Source organism: Callorhinchus milii, unplaced genomic scaffold (genome assembly GCF_018977255.1).
Source record: "Callorhinchus milii isolate IMCB2004 unplaced genomic scaffold, IMCB_Cmil_1.0 Scaffold5, whole genome shotgun sequence".
Classification (NCBI taxonomy): Eukaryota; Metazoa; Chordata; class Chondrichthyes; order Chimaeriformes; family Callorhinchidae; genus Callorhinchus; species Callorhinchus milii.
The window spans coordinates 63068069-63086365 of record NW_024704746.1 but is presented as its reverse complement, the minus strand read 5'-3'; the positions used below and the strand labels follow the sequence as shown (position 1 = coordinate 63086365).

Genomic DNA, 18297 nt, shown 5'->3' with positions numbered 1-18297 from the left:
TAGAGCGCCTTTCACGTCGGGAGGACGTCCCAAGTCGCTGGACAGTTGGGTCGGGACGCGAGCATTGGGGGGAAATGGTCAGGGGGAGGGGAGGGAAGGGAGGGAGCGAGGAGGGGGTAGAGAGTCGAGAGGGGAGCTGAAGGCACGGTTGACGAGTTTGCAGTGACATGCTACTTGAAAATTTGTTTTTAAACCTTCCGTAAAGATTTTAGAAGGTGTGAAGAAGAAAAAAATCAATCAACCTTTTACGTATAAGTTAAATATTAGATTGTGTTTGAAGAAAATCCTTTGGCTATTTGTTCTCATCCTATTTTCCGATTACAGTATCAAATGGTTTCAAACAAGTCTAACATCACCAGTCAGCCTTTAGCATTGCTCCAGTATTCTATTACAGCTTTTTGCCCCTTATGTAAAGAAATAATTCCTGGTGTCAGTCCTACAATTACCCTTCACAACCTTCTTGTTTTTGTTAGCTTGGCATGATCTTAAACTGTTCTGAACCCATTTAATATTCCTCTGTAAGATCCTCTCCGATATGTCACTTTTCAAAGACGAATCGTCTGTACTGATGGGAACAACCACAATGTTGCTTATTAATCTTTAAGTGCACAAGACTTCCGTCTGATTATCTTCCTCGATAAGAGATGAGGGTTCCCTGGAAGTGAGCTGGTTCTTGGTTTCCTGGCAGGTCCGCAGGATGCTAAGGACACTTCTCGTGATAGATCAGCCAGCGTAGCTCATCAGAACTTGGCCGACCAGACCTGACAACTGGGAGCAGAGATCCAACTCACACAGCTCCAACTTGAGCAGGTGTGCAACCCTAACCCCCATCTTTATAGTTTGTCGGCATTCTCTTCTGATTCCAGTCCCACCCCCTTCACTGCCCAAATCTCATTTAATTTTCAAATGTAACTTCCTTACAACGCGGCTGCAAATTATTTGTATAGTGTAACAAAATGGGCTTGCAACACGGAGTTGACATCCCATTCAATACTTCCTTAAATTGTTGACCCAGCTGCGTAAAACTCCGCTTCCCTTCATTCAGCCAGTTACTAATTCACATAAAGTATCTGACTGTACCACTGACATTACTAAAGGTTTTACCAGAGGTACTTTAGCAAAGAGCATTTGAAAGTCTTGTACAATTTCCTGCATAAGTCACAAAACGCGTTACCGCCTCTTGAGAAAGATTTCAACTTGATTATGATACTTGATTATCATGTTGGAATAGTAATGCCTACAAACTAGTTTTTACTCCTTTCTCCCATGAGATCATCAGTATCCTTCGCTTAAATAATTCTAAAAAATGAAATGTGCATTAACAGACAAATTCTAAGAGTCTATATTTATAATTTGTAAAAAAAATGCAATTTACTGTGATTTATTAACATGGATTAAAATGCCCAACCAGTGCTGAAATGTGACAGTATCTTAAAAAAATTAAAATTCTTATACTAAGCTCACAAAGACAGACACATTTTTGTTTGCGAAGGGATTTGAATGTACAACAGTATTCCAAAATGGGATGGAAGCGTTGGCAAATTTTACAAGCACAGGGAAAAGTAAATGCACAATTATTTACAGAATCTCTGCCAGAGTAAATCAGAAACCAATCTATACATTAAATTACTTTCCTACGAATAGCAAATAAAGTTAAGGAAAAGAACAATTGTTCCTTCCAAGTCACGACTGTTTCAAAACCTATAGTGCATTGTCCTGCTATCGTTTAATGGTACACAAGGGGAAAAGAAAAGGTTTTGCTGGCAGAAAAAGAATGAAACGAAAGAAACCAAAGCAAATTGCATGAGTGCCAACACTACTTTAGAAGTGCAGTTAAGTACAGTATAACGTACTTGAATTGAATTTTAAAAAATTTATACAAAACATTCAGTAACTGCATTTTTAAATGCAACAATAAAGTACTAAATTACAGTTTTGAGCCAACCAACACACTACAATGTCAGTAAGGATGGCTGGAATGTCTACTTACAAAATGAAACTCTTAAAAAAAAATCCGCCCACTGGTTTCACAAACACATATGTACAGTTCCAACAGGACTAAAATTGTCTTTAAGAATCAAAAAACTGTTGTGTGAAAGACAAACAAAGATGAGCACTGGTGATTAGTTTATTACAATGTCTGACTTATAAGTTTTAAGAAGTACCTTTAAAAGGTACAGTACATAAAATATTTACAGCTTACTTTACACAATAATGTCTGGGTCAGCTCAGCCCAATTTTAGTGCCATCCTGAGCTGTGAAAATTGTTTTGTTGGAAAGGGGGTGGCATTTGCGGTCTGGGAACAGCTATCTGTGGGGGTAACGCAGGGCTCTGTTTGAGTCCGTGACCTGCGAGTGGATGTGGGACTGCGTTAGGAGGGGGTGGGTGGAAGCCTGGGCCTGGAAGTGGAGGATTACTGCTTGTTCCTGGAGACTGGAGGTGAGAGCCTGGCGCTGGAAGGGAGTGGTGACATCCTGATCCTGCAGGTGGAAGCTGAGGTCCTAGAGGAGGATGATGTGCAGGATGGTGACCCAAAGTCTGGTGAGCCCCTGGAGGCAGGTGATGGGGTCCTTGAGGAGCCGGGTGATGGGGTCCTTGAGGAGCCGGGTGATGAGATCCTGGCCCAAGAACACTCGGAGCTGGAGGTGGTGGTGGTGGTGGGGGAGGCGGTGGAGGTGCTGAGTTAAGTGCAAGTTGATGTGATGCTGTGACTGCAGAGGCCGGAAGAGATTGGTGCCCTGTTGCGGGAGGCGGAGGAGGGTGCAGAGGAGCTGGCCCGGGTGGAGGAGGTGGGGGTGGATGATGACCCGAAGACTGAGCGATTGGATGTGGCCCCTGGGTTTGTGAAACTGGATGAACTTGATTGGGGAGGTGCGACAACGGTGGCTGGGAGGCGACTTGCCCTTGAGGTGGAGGGTGATGTGAGCCTGGGGGAGGGAGGAGGTGTGGGCCTGACCCGAGGGTCTGAGATACTGGGGGTGGGGGTGGTGGGGGCGGTGGTGGAGGGGGAGGATGGGCTGAAGATGTGGAAGGGTGATGCATGCCTGAGCTTGGAGATGGCAGATATTGCCCTGTGGGGGAAACGTGATGTCCAGTGGCCACGGCTCCCGGTGATGACGGTGGGCCAGGAGTTGGCAACAAAGCAGAACCTGAAGACTGAGGATGTGGGGGTCCTGGATGGATGATGGGCCCTGAACCAGTCGGCTGAAGCAAACCAGGTCCAGACAAGGTCTGGTTTGGATTGGGTCCTGGAGAGAAGGTTCCCTGTTGGGAAAGGTTTGCTCTGGACTGACTGAAACTTTGAAAGTTCCCGGAAGTTTGCTGGCTCTGATAGTAAGCAAGTGGAGGAGGTGGTGGCGGAGGAGGCGGTGGAGGAGGAGGTGGTGGGGCATTGCCATTCGGATGTTGCTGGTTGAACGGAATCAGACTAGGCTGATGGCCTGACGTCGCTGAGGACTGAGGGTAAAAAGGTCCACCTTGCTGCTGCACTAGAGTTGCAGGCAATGTTGTCTGATAATATGCTTGCCCCACAGCAACAGGAGTTAAAAAGGGTCCTCTGTGTGTCGTGCTTTGTGCGGTTCCCACTTGAGTTGATGGCGAATGAACGGTCCTGTACGGTGAACCCAGGTGCTGTGATAGAGGCTTTGGTGAATGCAAATGTGTCGCCTGAGCTTGTGATTGGGAGGTCGATGGAAGATAGTTTGGTTGTCCGGGTGTGAGAGCGTTTGAAGAACTGGGAGGATGTTCAGCATGTAGTGGGAGTGCAGTACATTGAGTCTTCAATGGAATCTGCATTGGCTGATTCGATGGTTTTACTGATGGAAGGGCATTTTGTGACTGTGACAAACATGGATGCTGTGAATAATGAGTCCCAGACTGGCAATTCAATTTGGATTTTGATATTGGTTGGGAATCTAACTGTAAATTAATTTTCTGCTGTGCTTCAGGTTTGGGTGGATTCAGAAGAGAGCTCTCAGCTATATTACTTACACTCTCTAACTGTGGAGGATGAGACTCAAGTGGGCTCTGAGATTTTGCCTGCGATTTGGTCTGGGGCTGGGAAGCAAATGCAGGTGGTGATGGACAAGGCTGATTTGCTGTCTGTTAATACAAAAGAGAGGTTTCAACACCACATTGAACCTGAACTCAAGATAGGAAAGTTCACAATACATTTCATTTGGTTGGAAATTATTTTTAATAACAACAACTCCTGCATTAGATAGAGTGCCTTATCAAGTCATTGAGTCTTCTCAAAGAACTTTACAGAATATATTGTAGATTGTTTCTCCAACAAAATATAGTCAATTCACTCTACAATACATTCTGTGAAGCACTTTGAGACGTCTTGAAGATGTGATAAGGCGCTATATCAAATATAAGGATTATATACACAATCATTACATTGAGGCTTGACTATGCAAACTCCTTGCTTGCCGGCCTCCCCAACTCCTCCCTCAACAGGCTGCAGATCATCCAGAACTCTGCAGCCTCCCCGTATCACCCCAATCGTCACCCGACTCCACTGACTTCTCATCACACAGAGGATACAGTTCCAAGATCCTGGTCCTCACCTTCAAATCCCTCCATGGTCTTGCTCCCCCTACATCTGCGACCTCCTAACCCCCTACCATCTTGCCCTCTCCCTCCGCTCAGTGGGCTCCGGCCTGCTTCATGTCCCCTGCCTCGCCCGCCCACCATTGGCGGGGGGGGCCTTCTGCCACTCTGCCCCCACCCACTGGAACTCCATCCCGCAGTCCCACCGCCTCACCCCCTCTCTTGCCTCCTTCAAGACACATCTCAAGACACTTCTCTTTGACTGTGCTTTTGATCACCCTGCTCCCCCCCCAGCTAGAAACTCTGACTGTCCAGCGCCTTGGGATGTCCTCCCGACATGAAAAGCGATATACAAATGTAATTTTGTTGTATTGACTGTGTAGTTTGTTGGCAAACTGTGGCAGCCAATCGCGCACAGCAGTGTCCCACAAGCAGTTGTGGACTGAGTGACCAAATTATTATTATTTTTGAGGGATTATTACCCTTGAAAGCGATCCACCAGTCGACTAACAACTGGGTTCCTACTTACTGCTCGGTAAACAGAGGCTTGCCTCAGGTTTTGCCCAGCCCTGGAATTGAACCCGGGTCCTCTCCCTTACGAGTTCTCTGACCAACACGCTACAGGATTTCACTTGCCCCAACACTGAATCCAAACTTTGTATAAATTACTGTAGAGTACCGCAAATATCTACGCAATAATACACATTATAAAGCAGTGAATAACAAATTGATTACCTTGTTTAACTTTGGAGCGCTTATGTTCTGCTTTTGAGAACTGACTGGAGATTGACACTCCTTTCCAGCAGTTTGCTCTAGGTTTTCGGAATCTGGATTTTCTGCAGAGGAATCAAAACATTCTTATAACATTTAAGGCAAGGACAAACTTTGTACCCTTGGTTTTGAAAGCGATTTCAAAACAATACCAGGAAGTTGTTCAAATCATGTTTTTTTTTAAAAAAAAAACAACCACTGGTACTCCTTTCAATAGATTTACAAAACTGGCATCTACAATACAATATACACAGAATATCCTGAATATCTATTTCCCTGAAACATTCAGTAAATAAGAAGCAGTTGCTGGAATTCAGATCGGGCCGTTCAATCATTGCAGCTGCATCGGTTGCTGTAGCCTTGACATCTGCTGCTGGCAAAGTTAGTCACGAGTTATGGAAGAAAAGTTAATTCTGTAGTCAACAAATATACAGCAAACTCCTGATAACTCAATCCAGGCTTGAATTGTCACTATCGCTATTCAATTGCCACACCCACCCTCAAATTAACCTGACCCATCTGCTCCCTCCATAACCCGTAAATGTTATTTTTCTGGAAGGGAAACGAAAAAATATTGCTTTGAGGGCACGCAACCCTCAGCAGCCAAAAGGGTGGTCCAACCCTGATAACCACCGTGCCACATTTATTTATGTATTTATACATATGGCTAACTCCCCACCGGGCCCTTTGCACCTTGGAGTGATAAGTTATCAGAAGTTTACTGTACTTTTTTTTATGCCTTTTCAGTTACAGGCAAAAATTCATTTACTAGGTAACAGTTTAGTTCAATTCGCTTGCTTGGCAAAACAACAAAGTATGACACTTCAAAAAAAAATGTTTTTGTGTATTAGGAAATTGCCAATATAAACAAAAGATTTACAAAAAGTAAAACTGGCACACTTCAATCCTCATATCCAGTAAAGCAAATATATCCTTTCTGTAAGGATGTTCTGTAAAACTCTACTTTTTGGGGGGAATCGTTAGTGAAAGGTTCATAAGGTTGTCCACAATTCTGCTCATTTTTATTCCTGCCCTTTGCCTCATTGTGCAAAGCAAGTGAAGAAAGACTAAAGTTCAGTAATCAACCATTTTTGGCTGGTTTGAAAGAACGGGTGGACAGAAAACACAATGACTAGCATCATACAACCATCACATTTGGAGCACATATGAAGTCCCAATTTGTAAGTTGCGTTTGATCCCGATTTTCTGTAAAAAAAAGGTTTTATTAAGAGATGCAAGAAAAAGTTACCACATGGTTACTGAACTGGAGTCTGAGGAATACTCCATAATATATTGGCTTTATAGCTTCTCAAAATGTTCGGCGTAAATAGTTTTTTTTAATTAAAAATCCTCTCAAATTAAGCCAGCACCTTTTCACACAATCTATTTCATGCTTATTTTTGCATGGTTTCCCAGTTCTAGGCAGGCTAGGAATATTGAAGCATATTGTTTCAGCGCTTCACCTATTTTCACTATTCTTGTTCCCCCTACAACTACAGAGTACATAATTTGGGACATGACAAGTGCATTCGACTGCCGGGATGGTGGAAGGCGAACTGGATGGACCTTGGGTCTTCTTTCGTCTAGCAATACTATGTTCTTATGTTGACTTAATAAATTTTATCGGAAAATAAATTTACACTAATAATAATTTGCAAGCTACCCAATGCTCCCAGCCCAATCCACTCTCCCCTGTGTCTTGCTCCCATTGCTCAGGATCGTCTAACATGACCAAACTTTCAGATGCTTCTTTTGCTTACAGGTATCGATACATCCCTCCTCCCCCTGGAGTCGTGCTCCGCCACAGTTAAGTGCTCTGGGCCGCTGTATAATGTGAAGATTGGAATGTGACTCGATGTGCAGACACCATAAGCTGAGAGCTGTCTGAAGGCTACTTTGTGCAACCAATTCCACAAAATTTCTAAGCAAACACTGTTCTTTTCTTTAATGGTTATATCCACCAGTGTCTGTCTTAGGGTTTCGCAATGAATAAGACAAAACAAATAATGTCATATATGCAAATTGTGTAACGTGGCTAAGTCTCATGCAATGTGATAATCTTCCAGCGTACAGCATGTTCAATGAATTATGAGAGCCATTTGAATTTAAAAAACACAATTTGGATTTATTTTAGATTAAAATACATCCAATCAATCATAATATCAAACAATATTTGATATCTTGAATGTTGCAGGTATTTTTGTTAAAATAAATGTAACAAATGTAATAAATAAAATTGTAGAGAGAATTCCCAACGTGGGATTTACAAGATTATTGTGCTGCAAAGCACAATATTTTGAACCGGCACCCACCCCATTGAACATAATGAGGAGTTGGGAGAGAGGGGCGAATTCCTTTGGTTTCTGCTATGATGTTATGCCTCAGCCTGCCTAGTCCTGGGAAATATGGAACTGGCAGCTCCAATATGAAGGTTGGTGATACAATTTCCACTGAATTTTTCCCCTTAGAAAACAAAAGTAGAAAGTAAAAGTAATAATAGNAAAAAAGATTAAGGTATTATTTGGACGACACTCAGACATCAGTCCTGCTGGAACCGTGAGAAAGGCACCCAATGGTGCAAGGTTGAGTAACACTGATACATGGCAATGTTAAGCTGATATCCTTAGAATTGTCAATCAATTACTACCATCAGATTTCAGGGAAAATTTTAGTCTTCTAGAAAATTACAGAGGTGAGAAAACTGGGGAAGGTCCATTTAAATTGAACTTAGTTTGTTCAAAGGAGCAGGTCTTTTATTTTTTATTGTATTATATTCCTGTAAGGCCATTAAGAGCCTTATTGTGGAGTACTCCTTAACATTTGTGCCAATACAACTGTACAAGTTAATACAGATCCATTTGTCACACATATATTTACATATCCCATCTGCCACACTGAGCTATAAAGCAGTAAGACTCCAGAATACAAGAGAAAATTACAAAATAGGTACTTTTTATTGTAATTATATACATTTACCACATACAGTATTTGTTTATGGGTACAAGGATAATTTTAAATTTTAAAATACAATTCAATATATGAAATCACTTTATCTCCTATATGCTACAACAAAGCATCAATGGAGACAAAATGGAGGAACAATAATCAGAACATTTGAAATTATGAAATATAAACAAAGGCAAGTCGCAAAGAGGTGGAATGATTATGGAATGTCTTCACTACTGACCTAGATGAGGTTCTCTAGGAGAGAGAGTTGGGATCTTCAACTGGAGACGTGGAATGGGTTTTGAGTGAGATGAAGGTGGAGTTTGGACATGAGACTGTGGCCAATGTGTTGATGTTGGGCTATGGGTAGGTGAAGTCATTCCTACAGATGGAAGGCCCAACAACAGAACATTAGACAACATTCTAGCAAAAATTATTTGCAACAAATTATTTCAAATAGATTTCTGAAACAATACCAAAGCTATCATTGGTTACGGTAGATAACCTGTTACGAAGCCCTTTAATCCCAATGTCTAAATAGTCTACTTAGAAACACTCAATCCAAAGACATCAACTGAAATAAGATTCTTCCCATTCATCAACCATTTACCTTGCAAGCCAAAGCCCTAATGGCTAAGGTGATCCTGGCTGGACAACTAATAGGAAGTTTACCCAAGCGGGTTCTAAACGACAAGTTATGCAGTTTTAGCTGCTTAAACCCCAATGCACACTATTATCCCCAAGCCTTAACTCTTGCCAATCTGCCATAATATTACAGAATTAGGTAAACAGGAAACGTGCCTCCACGATAAGTACACATTTCACTCCAGACACAGGGAAATTCCCATGTGTACGTGGCATACGTATGTGGAACTCAAATATGGTGAAGAGTTTCTGTTTGTATCAGATACCTGGGTTGATCAAAACAAACACCACCCATTTGATTATAGTAACATTTGAACTATTTTTAATGATTTTGGTGAACAATAACCAAACTTCTCCAAATTTAAAATTCTTAATTACTTTGAACTTGCTCACAAATGCCCAATTACATACTATCAGTTTGCAATGCAATAAAACCATAACCAGAAGCCAACAGATGAAAACTATGAAATCCAACCTGATTCTGAACCAGTTTAAGAAAAACACTTGCCGAAGGTATGTACACTCCCAACAAAAGCATTCAACCGCAATTTTCTCTTTAGGCGTTTGTATCCAGCACAATTACGAAAGGTGGCTTGTCTCCAGATTTCACCAATCTACGCCCAACCTCTAGCAATAAACACCTCACCCAATACTTTTAGCTCCCTTCTGTGCAGATCGTGGAGTGGAAGAAAAAGTAAAACTGGTTTCCTCTCACATTACGGTGGAAATCTCATAACCTGGTGTCAAATTAACCCAGGCTACCCCAGCCAGTGGTCACTTTGTCAGTTCTGTGCCTGCTGTTAGCTGACTATTTCAATTCAGAGAAAACACCAGGTTTTTACATCTCAAAACCTTCTCCAACACACCATGGCCACATTGACCAAGAGTGGTTAAAACCACTATTGGCTGTGAAACGCTTTGCCACACAGTGAATCAAATACAAAATTTGTTACGCAAGATCAGTTTCAAAATAGATTTAAAAAAGTTATTTTAAGTTGTTACATCGACCGTTGATTTCTTAATATGTGAGGTTCAATTAAAATATAACACTTACCACCTTCCTTTTCCTTTCTATGGTCACTTAAAAGTAGAGCCCTCTGGTAGCTTCTTTCTCTCGCTTTCTCTACTGACGTTGACGCAGTCCTTAGATCAAAAAGAAAGCATCAAAGACATGGTACTGCACTACTCTTTTGAAATTGAAAATGTGTAAGAGTTAAAACATTAGGTCGCTTGCTAATAAACCAACCCTTAAAACTACTTTTAAAAACCTCTGAATTTCACAACCATTACTCGGTTTGAAGTCTTAATAATAATAATCCGTGCATTTGATATAATGTCTTATCAAGTATCAAAGTGCTTCACAGGATATACTGTAAAGTGAATTGACTGTATATTTTGCGGGGAAATGGGGTTGCCAATTGTGCACAGCAGTGTCCCATAAACAGTCGTGGATTGAGTAACCAAATTCTTATTATTTTTGAAGGGAACATTACTCCCAGAAAGCAATCTATCAATCGACTAACAACCGGGTTCCTACATACTACTAGGTAAACATAGGCGTGTGGAGTAAGGAAATTTGCCTAAGGTTTCGCCCTGCCCGGGAATCGGATCCCAGTCCTCTTGCTTGCAAGGCCAGTGCTCTAAATAAATATATATATATAGGACTCCACAGGTTTGCCATTATATAGTGACTTTCACGTAGTGAGAACATCTCAAAATGTTTTACAAAGAGAGCAAGAACTCAGTTGTGAAGAAGACGGATCCTGGTCAGAACCAATGAAAATGTTCTCATTCTTTCTGAAAAGTTGATTAAACTGCTGTGCATTTCCAACTATTTTTATTGCCTAAACATAGTGTACAATAGTGGCCTTAAGAACTTACCACTGAACATCTGCATCATCTAATTTCTTTTCAGTTGAAGGTGCTTGTTTAACTGGAGATTGGCTGTCAGTTTCAACAGGACTGGCAGGCTCCACTGTAGTTAATAAAGATGATGCTTGGCTAGGAATGTTTTCACCTTGTTCTCGATTACAATTTCCACTGCTGTTACTGTTGCCGTTGTCATTGTTATTACCTCCAGATGTGCCAACGCCACCAGAAATGCAACCACCAATAGTACCATTACTACCACTACCATCACCACCATGTGGTGACATGACAACTGGAGAGAAGCTTTCGGATTTAGAACCACTTTGTCTTGCTTCCCGTTGTCGTTTACGATACTCCAGTAAAGAAACCTTTGAAATTAAGGAAACGTTTGTAAGAACACAATATAACTACCGTCAGTTATACAAGGACCATCAATTCAAGTTAAATAAATTTACATAACCCTTGTCCCATAAATAATTATACTTATTCTCTGAGGAAACTCAAAAGGCAACTTTCTTAGTGGAACCTTGATATCTGCACCGGCATTGTTCATGATGAATTGTGCATTATTACTCATTGTGCAACACATTAACCAGCTCTCAACACCCACATTTCTTCTTTTAAAATACACATATATACTTATTGTCCACGTGGTTGAACTTTCCGGTCATAGCACACTGGAAAGGTTATAATTAATGTCAAAATATTACATCTATTACAAATTTAGTTTTTTTTTACTACCGAAGTATGATTAAAAATAGTCCTTCAAGTTCCAATACAAAGTACTATGATAATCCTTGCATTTGATATACTCTGTTACATTTTTAAAACATTTAAAAACACAGGAATTTACAGTAAAGCATATTTGGAGGCACACAAGTATGGTCTCAGAGACAATCATTAAGCTAATTACAATTTATCTGCCGGGATTCTTGCCCAGGGCACAGAGAAGAGGAGGTAACCATAGGCGCAGTCAAAGAGGTAGGTCTTCAGGTGGGATTTAATGATAAAGGGGGGAATGAGGTTGCGGAATAGACGCAGGGAGACAGATGATGGAAGTGGAGAAACCAGCAAGGAGTGTAATTGAGAAATCAAGGCAGGAGGTGACAATAGTATGGATGAGGGATTAGGGGGGAATTTTGTATAAGATTGGGTCAGAGACGAGGAAGACTATTTTGGTCAGGCACCGAGCACTGGGATAGGAAGACATTGCTGTATCCATTGGAAAGGCTCCTCAACCCCCATTATGGTACAATTCAAGGTTTCCAAATGTATCCAATTTTAACCCTTCAGTTACTTTTTCAAATCATAACCGTTTACCTTTTTCTTTTGTGGTGGATTTTGTGGAGTGCAGCTTCCTTCATTCATAATGTCCCCACTCATCCCCTTGACGAAATTCATCATCACCATCCCATCCTCGGAGCAGTAATAACCAGATCCGTCCACAAATGAGAGCTTGCCTTCCTCTTGAAGCATTTTGGCTTCACTCGCCCTGAAGCCACCTCCTACTTCCAACTGGTGGGAAGGCGTCAGGTCCCGAAGATTAGAGTTCAAGGGTGAGAAGTTTAAGCTGGGCTGCTCTGGGCTCTTTATCCACGGGGAGTAAACAATGCCCCTTCCATTGTAAATAGGTTCTGATTGGCTGTTTAGGTCAGTCCGATCATGAAGAATAGGGCAATCTGTATCTTTCTGCAGGGCATGTTGTTCACTAATCTCAAGTCCGGGCTGGGTCTCAGATACAGAATCCATGCCACTGCCGCACTGGCTCATGTCTGTCCTGCTCCCTGGGCTAGCGTCTCCAATAGACTTTATATCATTTAGTCCCATTTCTGTTAGGTTGGAGCTTCTTAAAGAATTCAGTGCTAAAATGGAGGGTACTCTGTCATACGTCTGCAAACAGAAGTTACGAAGTTCGATTAGTGACGCAATCGACAAATTATGCAAAAAGGAATCCATAGCAACAATTGCCTATGACATGATCAACAAGTTAGAAAAGAGGAAATTGTGATTAAGCCCATATTCTTCATTAATTAAACAATGAAAACATCCATTTTCTTTCACAACATGCATTATTCTGCAGTAGTTTAATAAACCAGAACGCTAGGCCTCTGGTTAACTAGAGGTTTGTGCCGTGGCTCCTACCCTATCCTGTCACAGGATAGCCCGGGAGGTCATGGCATGGCCCAGAGGCCCCTGCGATGCTTCTGAACTTGCGCACCCAACCACTATCGAACACCCGCACCAGTCACAGGATAGGGCGGGAGGGAGGGGGGCCTCTGCGGTGCAAGACGCCATCGTATAGGACGAGTTATCTGATCAATTTTAAGTACAAGAGTTTCTAGAATGCGACTAGTTACATGTAAAGTGGTAGTGACAAGTTCAATCAGGATCTTGTTATCAGGCAATTACTGTATGTCTTTCTGGAATTAAATAGATTAAAGTGAACAATATTTTTTGAATAAATAAAGCCCATAATATGGGTATTATACATAGGAATTTCACTGAATTACCTCAAGAGCATTTACTCTTCGGTTACCTTCTGGGGAACTTTCAGGTGATGAAATATTCTTTGGATAGGGCAAAAAAGGAAAGAAGAAAAAAACATGTAAAAATGCAATCAAAAGAAAAGTATTGTTCTAACTGCACACTGTAATCTGAATTGATTAAATTAATTCATTAATATCTCTTGTGTTTATTGAAAAATGAATATATATCAACACAATTTTTCACTACAAGAAAAACATCAAAAACATTAACACAAATAACCTACCAGGTTAGGGTTGTACCCATATCTGTGAAAGATGCTATGTAAATGCAATTTGTTGGATCCAAAGAGAAACCCAACCGAAAAGCTTAAGTATTGACAAACGTTGCTCACCCGGTCGGTGTCTGAAGACCCAATTCCCTCTTAGAAAAATACAGCTGATTCATCAGAGTTGTTCTTAAAGAGATCTTACCCTTCTAAATTATGAGGGGTTTTGTTAAGTGTAGTTAGGGAGAAACTGTTTGCTCTGGTGGGTGGCTTGGTAACCAGAGGATATAGATATACGATAATTGGCAAAAGAACCAGAGGGGAGACGAGAAAAAATATATTTACCCAGAGAGTTGTTATGGTCAGGAATGCAGAATGCACTGTCTGAAAGGGTGGCGAAACCAGGTTCAATAATAGCTTTCAAAAGGGAATTAGATAGATACTTAAAAAGAAAATGCAGTTCTATGGGGTAAGCGCGAGGGAGTGGGACAAGTTGGTAGTTTTTTCAAAGAGCTGGCACAGATACGATAGACCGAATGGCCTCCTCCTGTGCTATAAAATTCTATGGATCCATCATATATCTGTTGAATAAGGCCACTAATCTATGTTAATAGTTCCTGGAATCATGCTATAAGGCAAACGTTTGAGTGAGAGCGAGACAAGATGCTGTACGCAATTTAAGAGGTAAAAACGTGTATTTTGAATGACAATTCGAACTAAGATTGCCGTTGCCATAGTACAGAGCTGAAAGCTCTGTGATATCTTTCAATTTCACAGGAAACTAATTTTGAAGGCTTTTTAAAAAAATATTCAACTAGATAAGACAAAAGCTCAAGATAGCCGGAAGCAATGAAATTTCACCAGTGTAGGAGTCTGCAAAAGTTTGCCTGGAGCTGACAACATAGAAAAGAACTAATGATGCTCATAAAACCCAGGCAAGTGCACATTTTTCAAATCATCTTAAGAGTCCTGCACTTCGCAAGCAGGAAATAGACTTTGCCCAGTACCCGCGGCCTAATCTGAGCTCCTGCGGCCAATTCTTGGTAAGTGCTGCATTCAGAGCATGTGATTTGTGTGTACATCATTTGTTTTGATTTAGTGACTGTTGACAAGTGTTGTAAATATGCCACCACGGAAGGAGTTGTCCTTGTGTGTGAGAATGGACTCAATCAAAAACAGTGAGGGCAAAAGCCATAGACAGTTAGCTGTGATCTATGGCATTGGCAGAACACAAGTTGGATGCATTCTCAAAAGGAAGGCTGAATACATGACAAAGTTTCTTTTAACTGTGAAACCAATGCCTTTATTTTAATGAGATTGCAAAGCATGGTTGCTGAATGTTCATCTTTGCCCAGTACCAACGCACTTAACATTACATCAGGGACCTGAATCAGGTCACCTCACTAAGTACGTCACTTTTGCCCAGTCCCTTGAGTGACCGGATTAGTGAGGTTCTACTCTAGACTAGTTTCATTTTGTTTGGCTTTGGAAAAATGAAATAAATCAGCATTAATATTATTTTAATTAAAATGCCACTTTACCAAAAATTCACTGATTTCATTTTTAAATCTATAACATGCAAACATTAAATAAATTAGGATGCAAATGCACAGTTTGTTGATATCCTGCATTCGTTTTTTTTTTAGTAACCATTTAATGGTTACTGCACGTTAATTCAATCGGGCTATTTAAAAAACCTTACCTCAAACTGCAAGTTGTTTCCTTGAAGACTGGGCGTTACGGGTGTCACAGGTGAATAAACAGGTGTGTAGCCATTTTTACAAGATTCGTCCTCTGTTTTTCCCTTTGTTGGTGTGCTAAACATAGAAGGATCGGAGGCAGCGATATCTGCAAATGGGGGAGTTGTGTGAGGAGAGGGGATTGGTGTGGAAGGGTCAGGTTGATCAGAATCGGTTAGATGGCGTAATCTTCTCTTTTTTAAAGGAGTAGTTAATTCTGCAAAATAATACAGTACATATAACACTAAGGATAAGTTAAAATCTCAATGCAAAATAAGTCTCTTTAGCCATTTAATTTACATATAATTTTAGATAAAAATAATAATAAAGCCACATGCAGTGCTGAGTCTAGTCGAACAACGGCAAATTTTAAAACTCATCTATAGCCCATTTCATCACTTAGGCCAATAATATATAGTACAGTTGGGACAATTGTTAAATTTATAACCCTCAGCCTCCTCTGAAAGCAAAAAACTATTTTATTATCCATTATAAAGTGCACCATTTAATGTCATACTCCCCCTCAAAATACAACACTATAGAAGGCAGCAATTGCTGAAATCTTAGATCCTCTAAACCAGCGGTGGCCAATCTGTAGCTCGTAAAGCCGCCAAGAAGTGCCCCCCACCCCGAACATTCGCAAGATTCCATGTTCGATCAGTAGTGATTTTTCAGTTTTTTCTTGATGAAGAAAAGTAGGCATAAATAAATAAGAACATTTATTTAGTTGGCCGACCATAAAGGTTGGCCACTACTGCTCTAAACCAATTCTTTTAAGAGTGATACCATTAGACACAAGCTTTGGTTGCATTGTGACAAATCTGACCATTCACCTGGGTCAAAAATACCTTCTTGGAGGGAATTTCAATTTAAGTGTTAACACTAAGGACAAGAAGAACCATGTCTTGACCAAGACATAATTTATTACAGCCAAATCCTATGAATAATTCCTGCTGTGAGGGTGTATGGGAGTAGACAGGTAAAAGTTTTCTTGCAAAGCAACTAAACATCACTTTAAGGCTACTGCCCTAGAACCCAGGACCCAGAGTAGAATTATGATTATAACCTAAGATTTATTTCTGGAGAGCTCCATCGTGATTTCAATATACACCAGAGGGAATACAATACCTGTTAAGCAACAGCTCCCACTCAGTGCAAAATTGCCTGGACTGTTAGTTTCTCCATTTATTGCTGGGCTCAGAGAATCTTCATGTGATGTGGAATCAAAATTGTCAGCAACTGTTGATGACGTCTCATCCTCCAAGGCCTGCTTTAACCATCGCTATATAGACAATGAACAAGTTATTAGATACCGTGCATTTGTAAAATTATAACGTCTGAACAAGAATATGATGGAACAATTCACATTTATATAGCACCCTTGTGCAGGGTAGCGTACCAGAGCAGTTGACAGTGTTGGAGCATGACGCCAAGTCAGGGGAAGGTGACCGTAGGCACAGTTGAATGAGGTAGGAAGGGGCAAGGCGGAGGGGTAGAGGATGAGTGTTTCAGATGTTCGGGGCATAGTGGCTTAAAGCGCCACTTGAATTGATGGTTGAACGGAGGGCACAAGTGACATGCAAGAAACCAGAGCCAGTCGAGTGAAGGCAGCGGGTAGGGGACTAAGTAGGTTGGAGAGGTAGGGAAGTGCCAGGGCATGAAAGGATTTGAAAACTAGTGAGGATCTTGAAATCGATTCCGTTCGGCATTAGGGAGCCAGCAGAGCATACGTAGAACTGGTGTGATGGGGGTACAGAGTTCAGTACGGGTGAGTATGTGGGCTGCAGAGTTTTGGATCAGCTGGATTTTGTGGATGGTGGAGCTGGGGAGACCAGCGAAAAGGGCATTTGAATAGTCGAGATGGGAGGCGACAAACGAGTGCTTGGGCTGTGTAAGGTATGGTTAGTCGGGCAATGTGGCAGAGGCAGGCAATGTGAAGGAAGGCGATCCTGATCAGCGTATAGGTACTAAACAGAGTACAAGTACTAATATTCTCCATTTCTCCCAATTCCCATTACTTTTCATTCAAGTATTAATGAAAAATGTTTTGTGCCCCTTGCCCTCACTATTTTGCTGTGGAAAAATTTACAGAATATTTGATTTCCCTTTTGGTCAAACAAAAGCTCGAAAAATACTAACCATTTGAAGTAGAAGATTACTCAATGGAGACATTCAAATGTAGCAGTGGGGCATCATATCATATTCAGTTATTAACCAAATCTATTATGAGCTGGTTTGTGCAGAATTATAGGTCACTTCACAAACTGAGCTCACTACCTACAGCCATGAATGAGTGCATTAAGATAATAATCCTTGCATATAGCACCTTATCACATCTTCGAGACATTCTAAAGTATATTCACAGAATATACTGTGAAGTGAACTGGCTGGATATTTTGTGGGTGAAACAGGCAGCCAATTGCGCACAGCAGCATCCCACAAACAGTCGTGGATCGAGCGACATTTTTTTTAAAGGAAATACCACCCCCGGAAAAGCGATCTGCCAATCGATTAACAGCCGGGTTCCTGACAAAATCAAGTTGATTCGTAATGTACAAAATATTATCAAATACAAATATCAATAGTTCTGTTGCGGATAAAATTTAACTTACCTTTTTACAAGATCCAACTTTTGGTTCTAGAGGTTCTTTTCGTCGCCGTCTCTCTGACAAGAACGGAGAGCAAAAGCGAATATAGTGCTTAGGGGTTGCATAAATATGAGGACTATGTGTAAGGCCAGGTAACGAGTTCAACTGTGTAGCTAGAACCTCAGGGTCTGTTGTTATTCGCAGAGGTGTATCTAAAGGGTTGTCTGTTGGTTTACCAGCCTTCTCATTCTTCTCATTTAACCATTCATTGGCCAAGTGCTGGAAAAAACAAATTAAAGAATGGTTAAAAGTACTGGAATACATTTACAGCAAAATAAACACTGTGAGGGAGATCTAAATCTAAACCTACATGATTTTTGTTATTGCTTTGCATTAACCAATTTATCAAATTATGCTTTCATCATTTATAAA

At 41.0% G+C, this 18297-nt stretch overlaps 1 protein-coding gene across 8 annotated transcripts in view; it reads right to left on the bottom strand.

Annotated features, from left to right (window-relative positions):
* Positions 1–1345: 1345 nt before the first annotated feature.
* Positions 1346–18297, bottom strand: part of kmt2e (lysine (K)-specific methyltransferase 2E) — a 48400-nt gene continuing 31448 nt past the window's right edge. For 7 of the 8 annotated variants that reach the window (XM_007890873.2, XM_007890878.2, XM_007890877.2 and 4 more), the window contains 10 exons: positions 17890–18144; positions 16406–16559; positions 15241–15494; positions 13297–13353; positions 12107–12676; positions 10799–11154; positions 9972–10060; positions 8514–8654; positions 5291–5391; positions 1346–4102 (listed from right to left, as the gene is read on the bottom strand). In XM_007890873.2, coding sequence (XP_007889064.2) covers positions 2240–4102; positions 5291–5391; positions 8514–8654; positions 9972–10060; positions 10799–11154; positions 12107–12676; positions 13297–13353; positions 15241–15494; positions 16406–16559; positions 17890–18144 — 3840 coding nt within the window. In that variant the 3' untranslated portion in view covers positions 1346–2239. The remainder of the gene's footprint in view (positions 4103–5290; positions 5392–8513; positions 8655–9971; positions 10061–10798; positions 11155–12106; positions 12677–13296; positions 13354–15240; positions 15495–16405; positions 16560–17889; positions 18145–18297) is intronic. The other variant, XM_042335921.1, reaches the window with a different exon arrangement.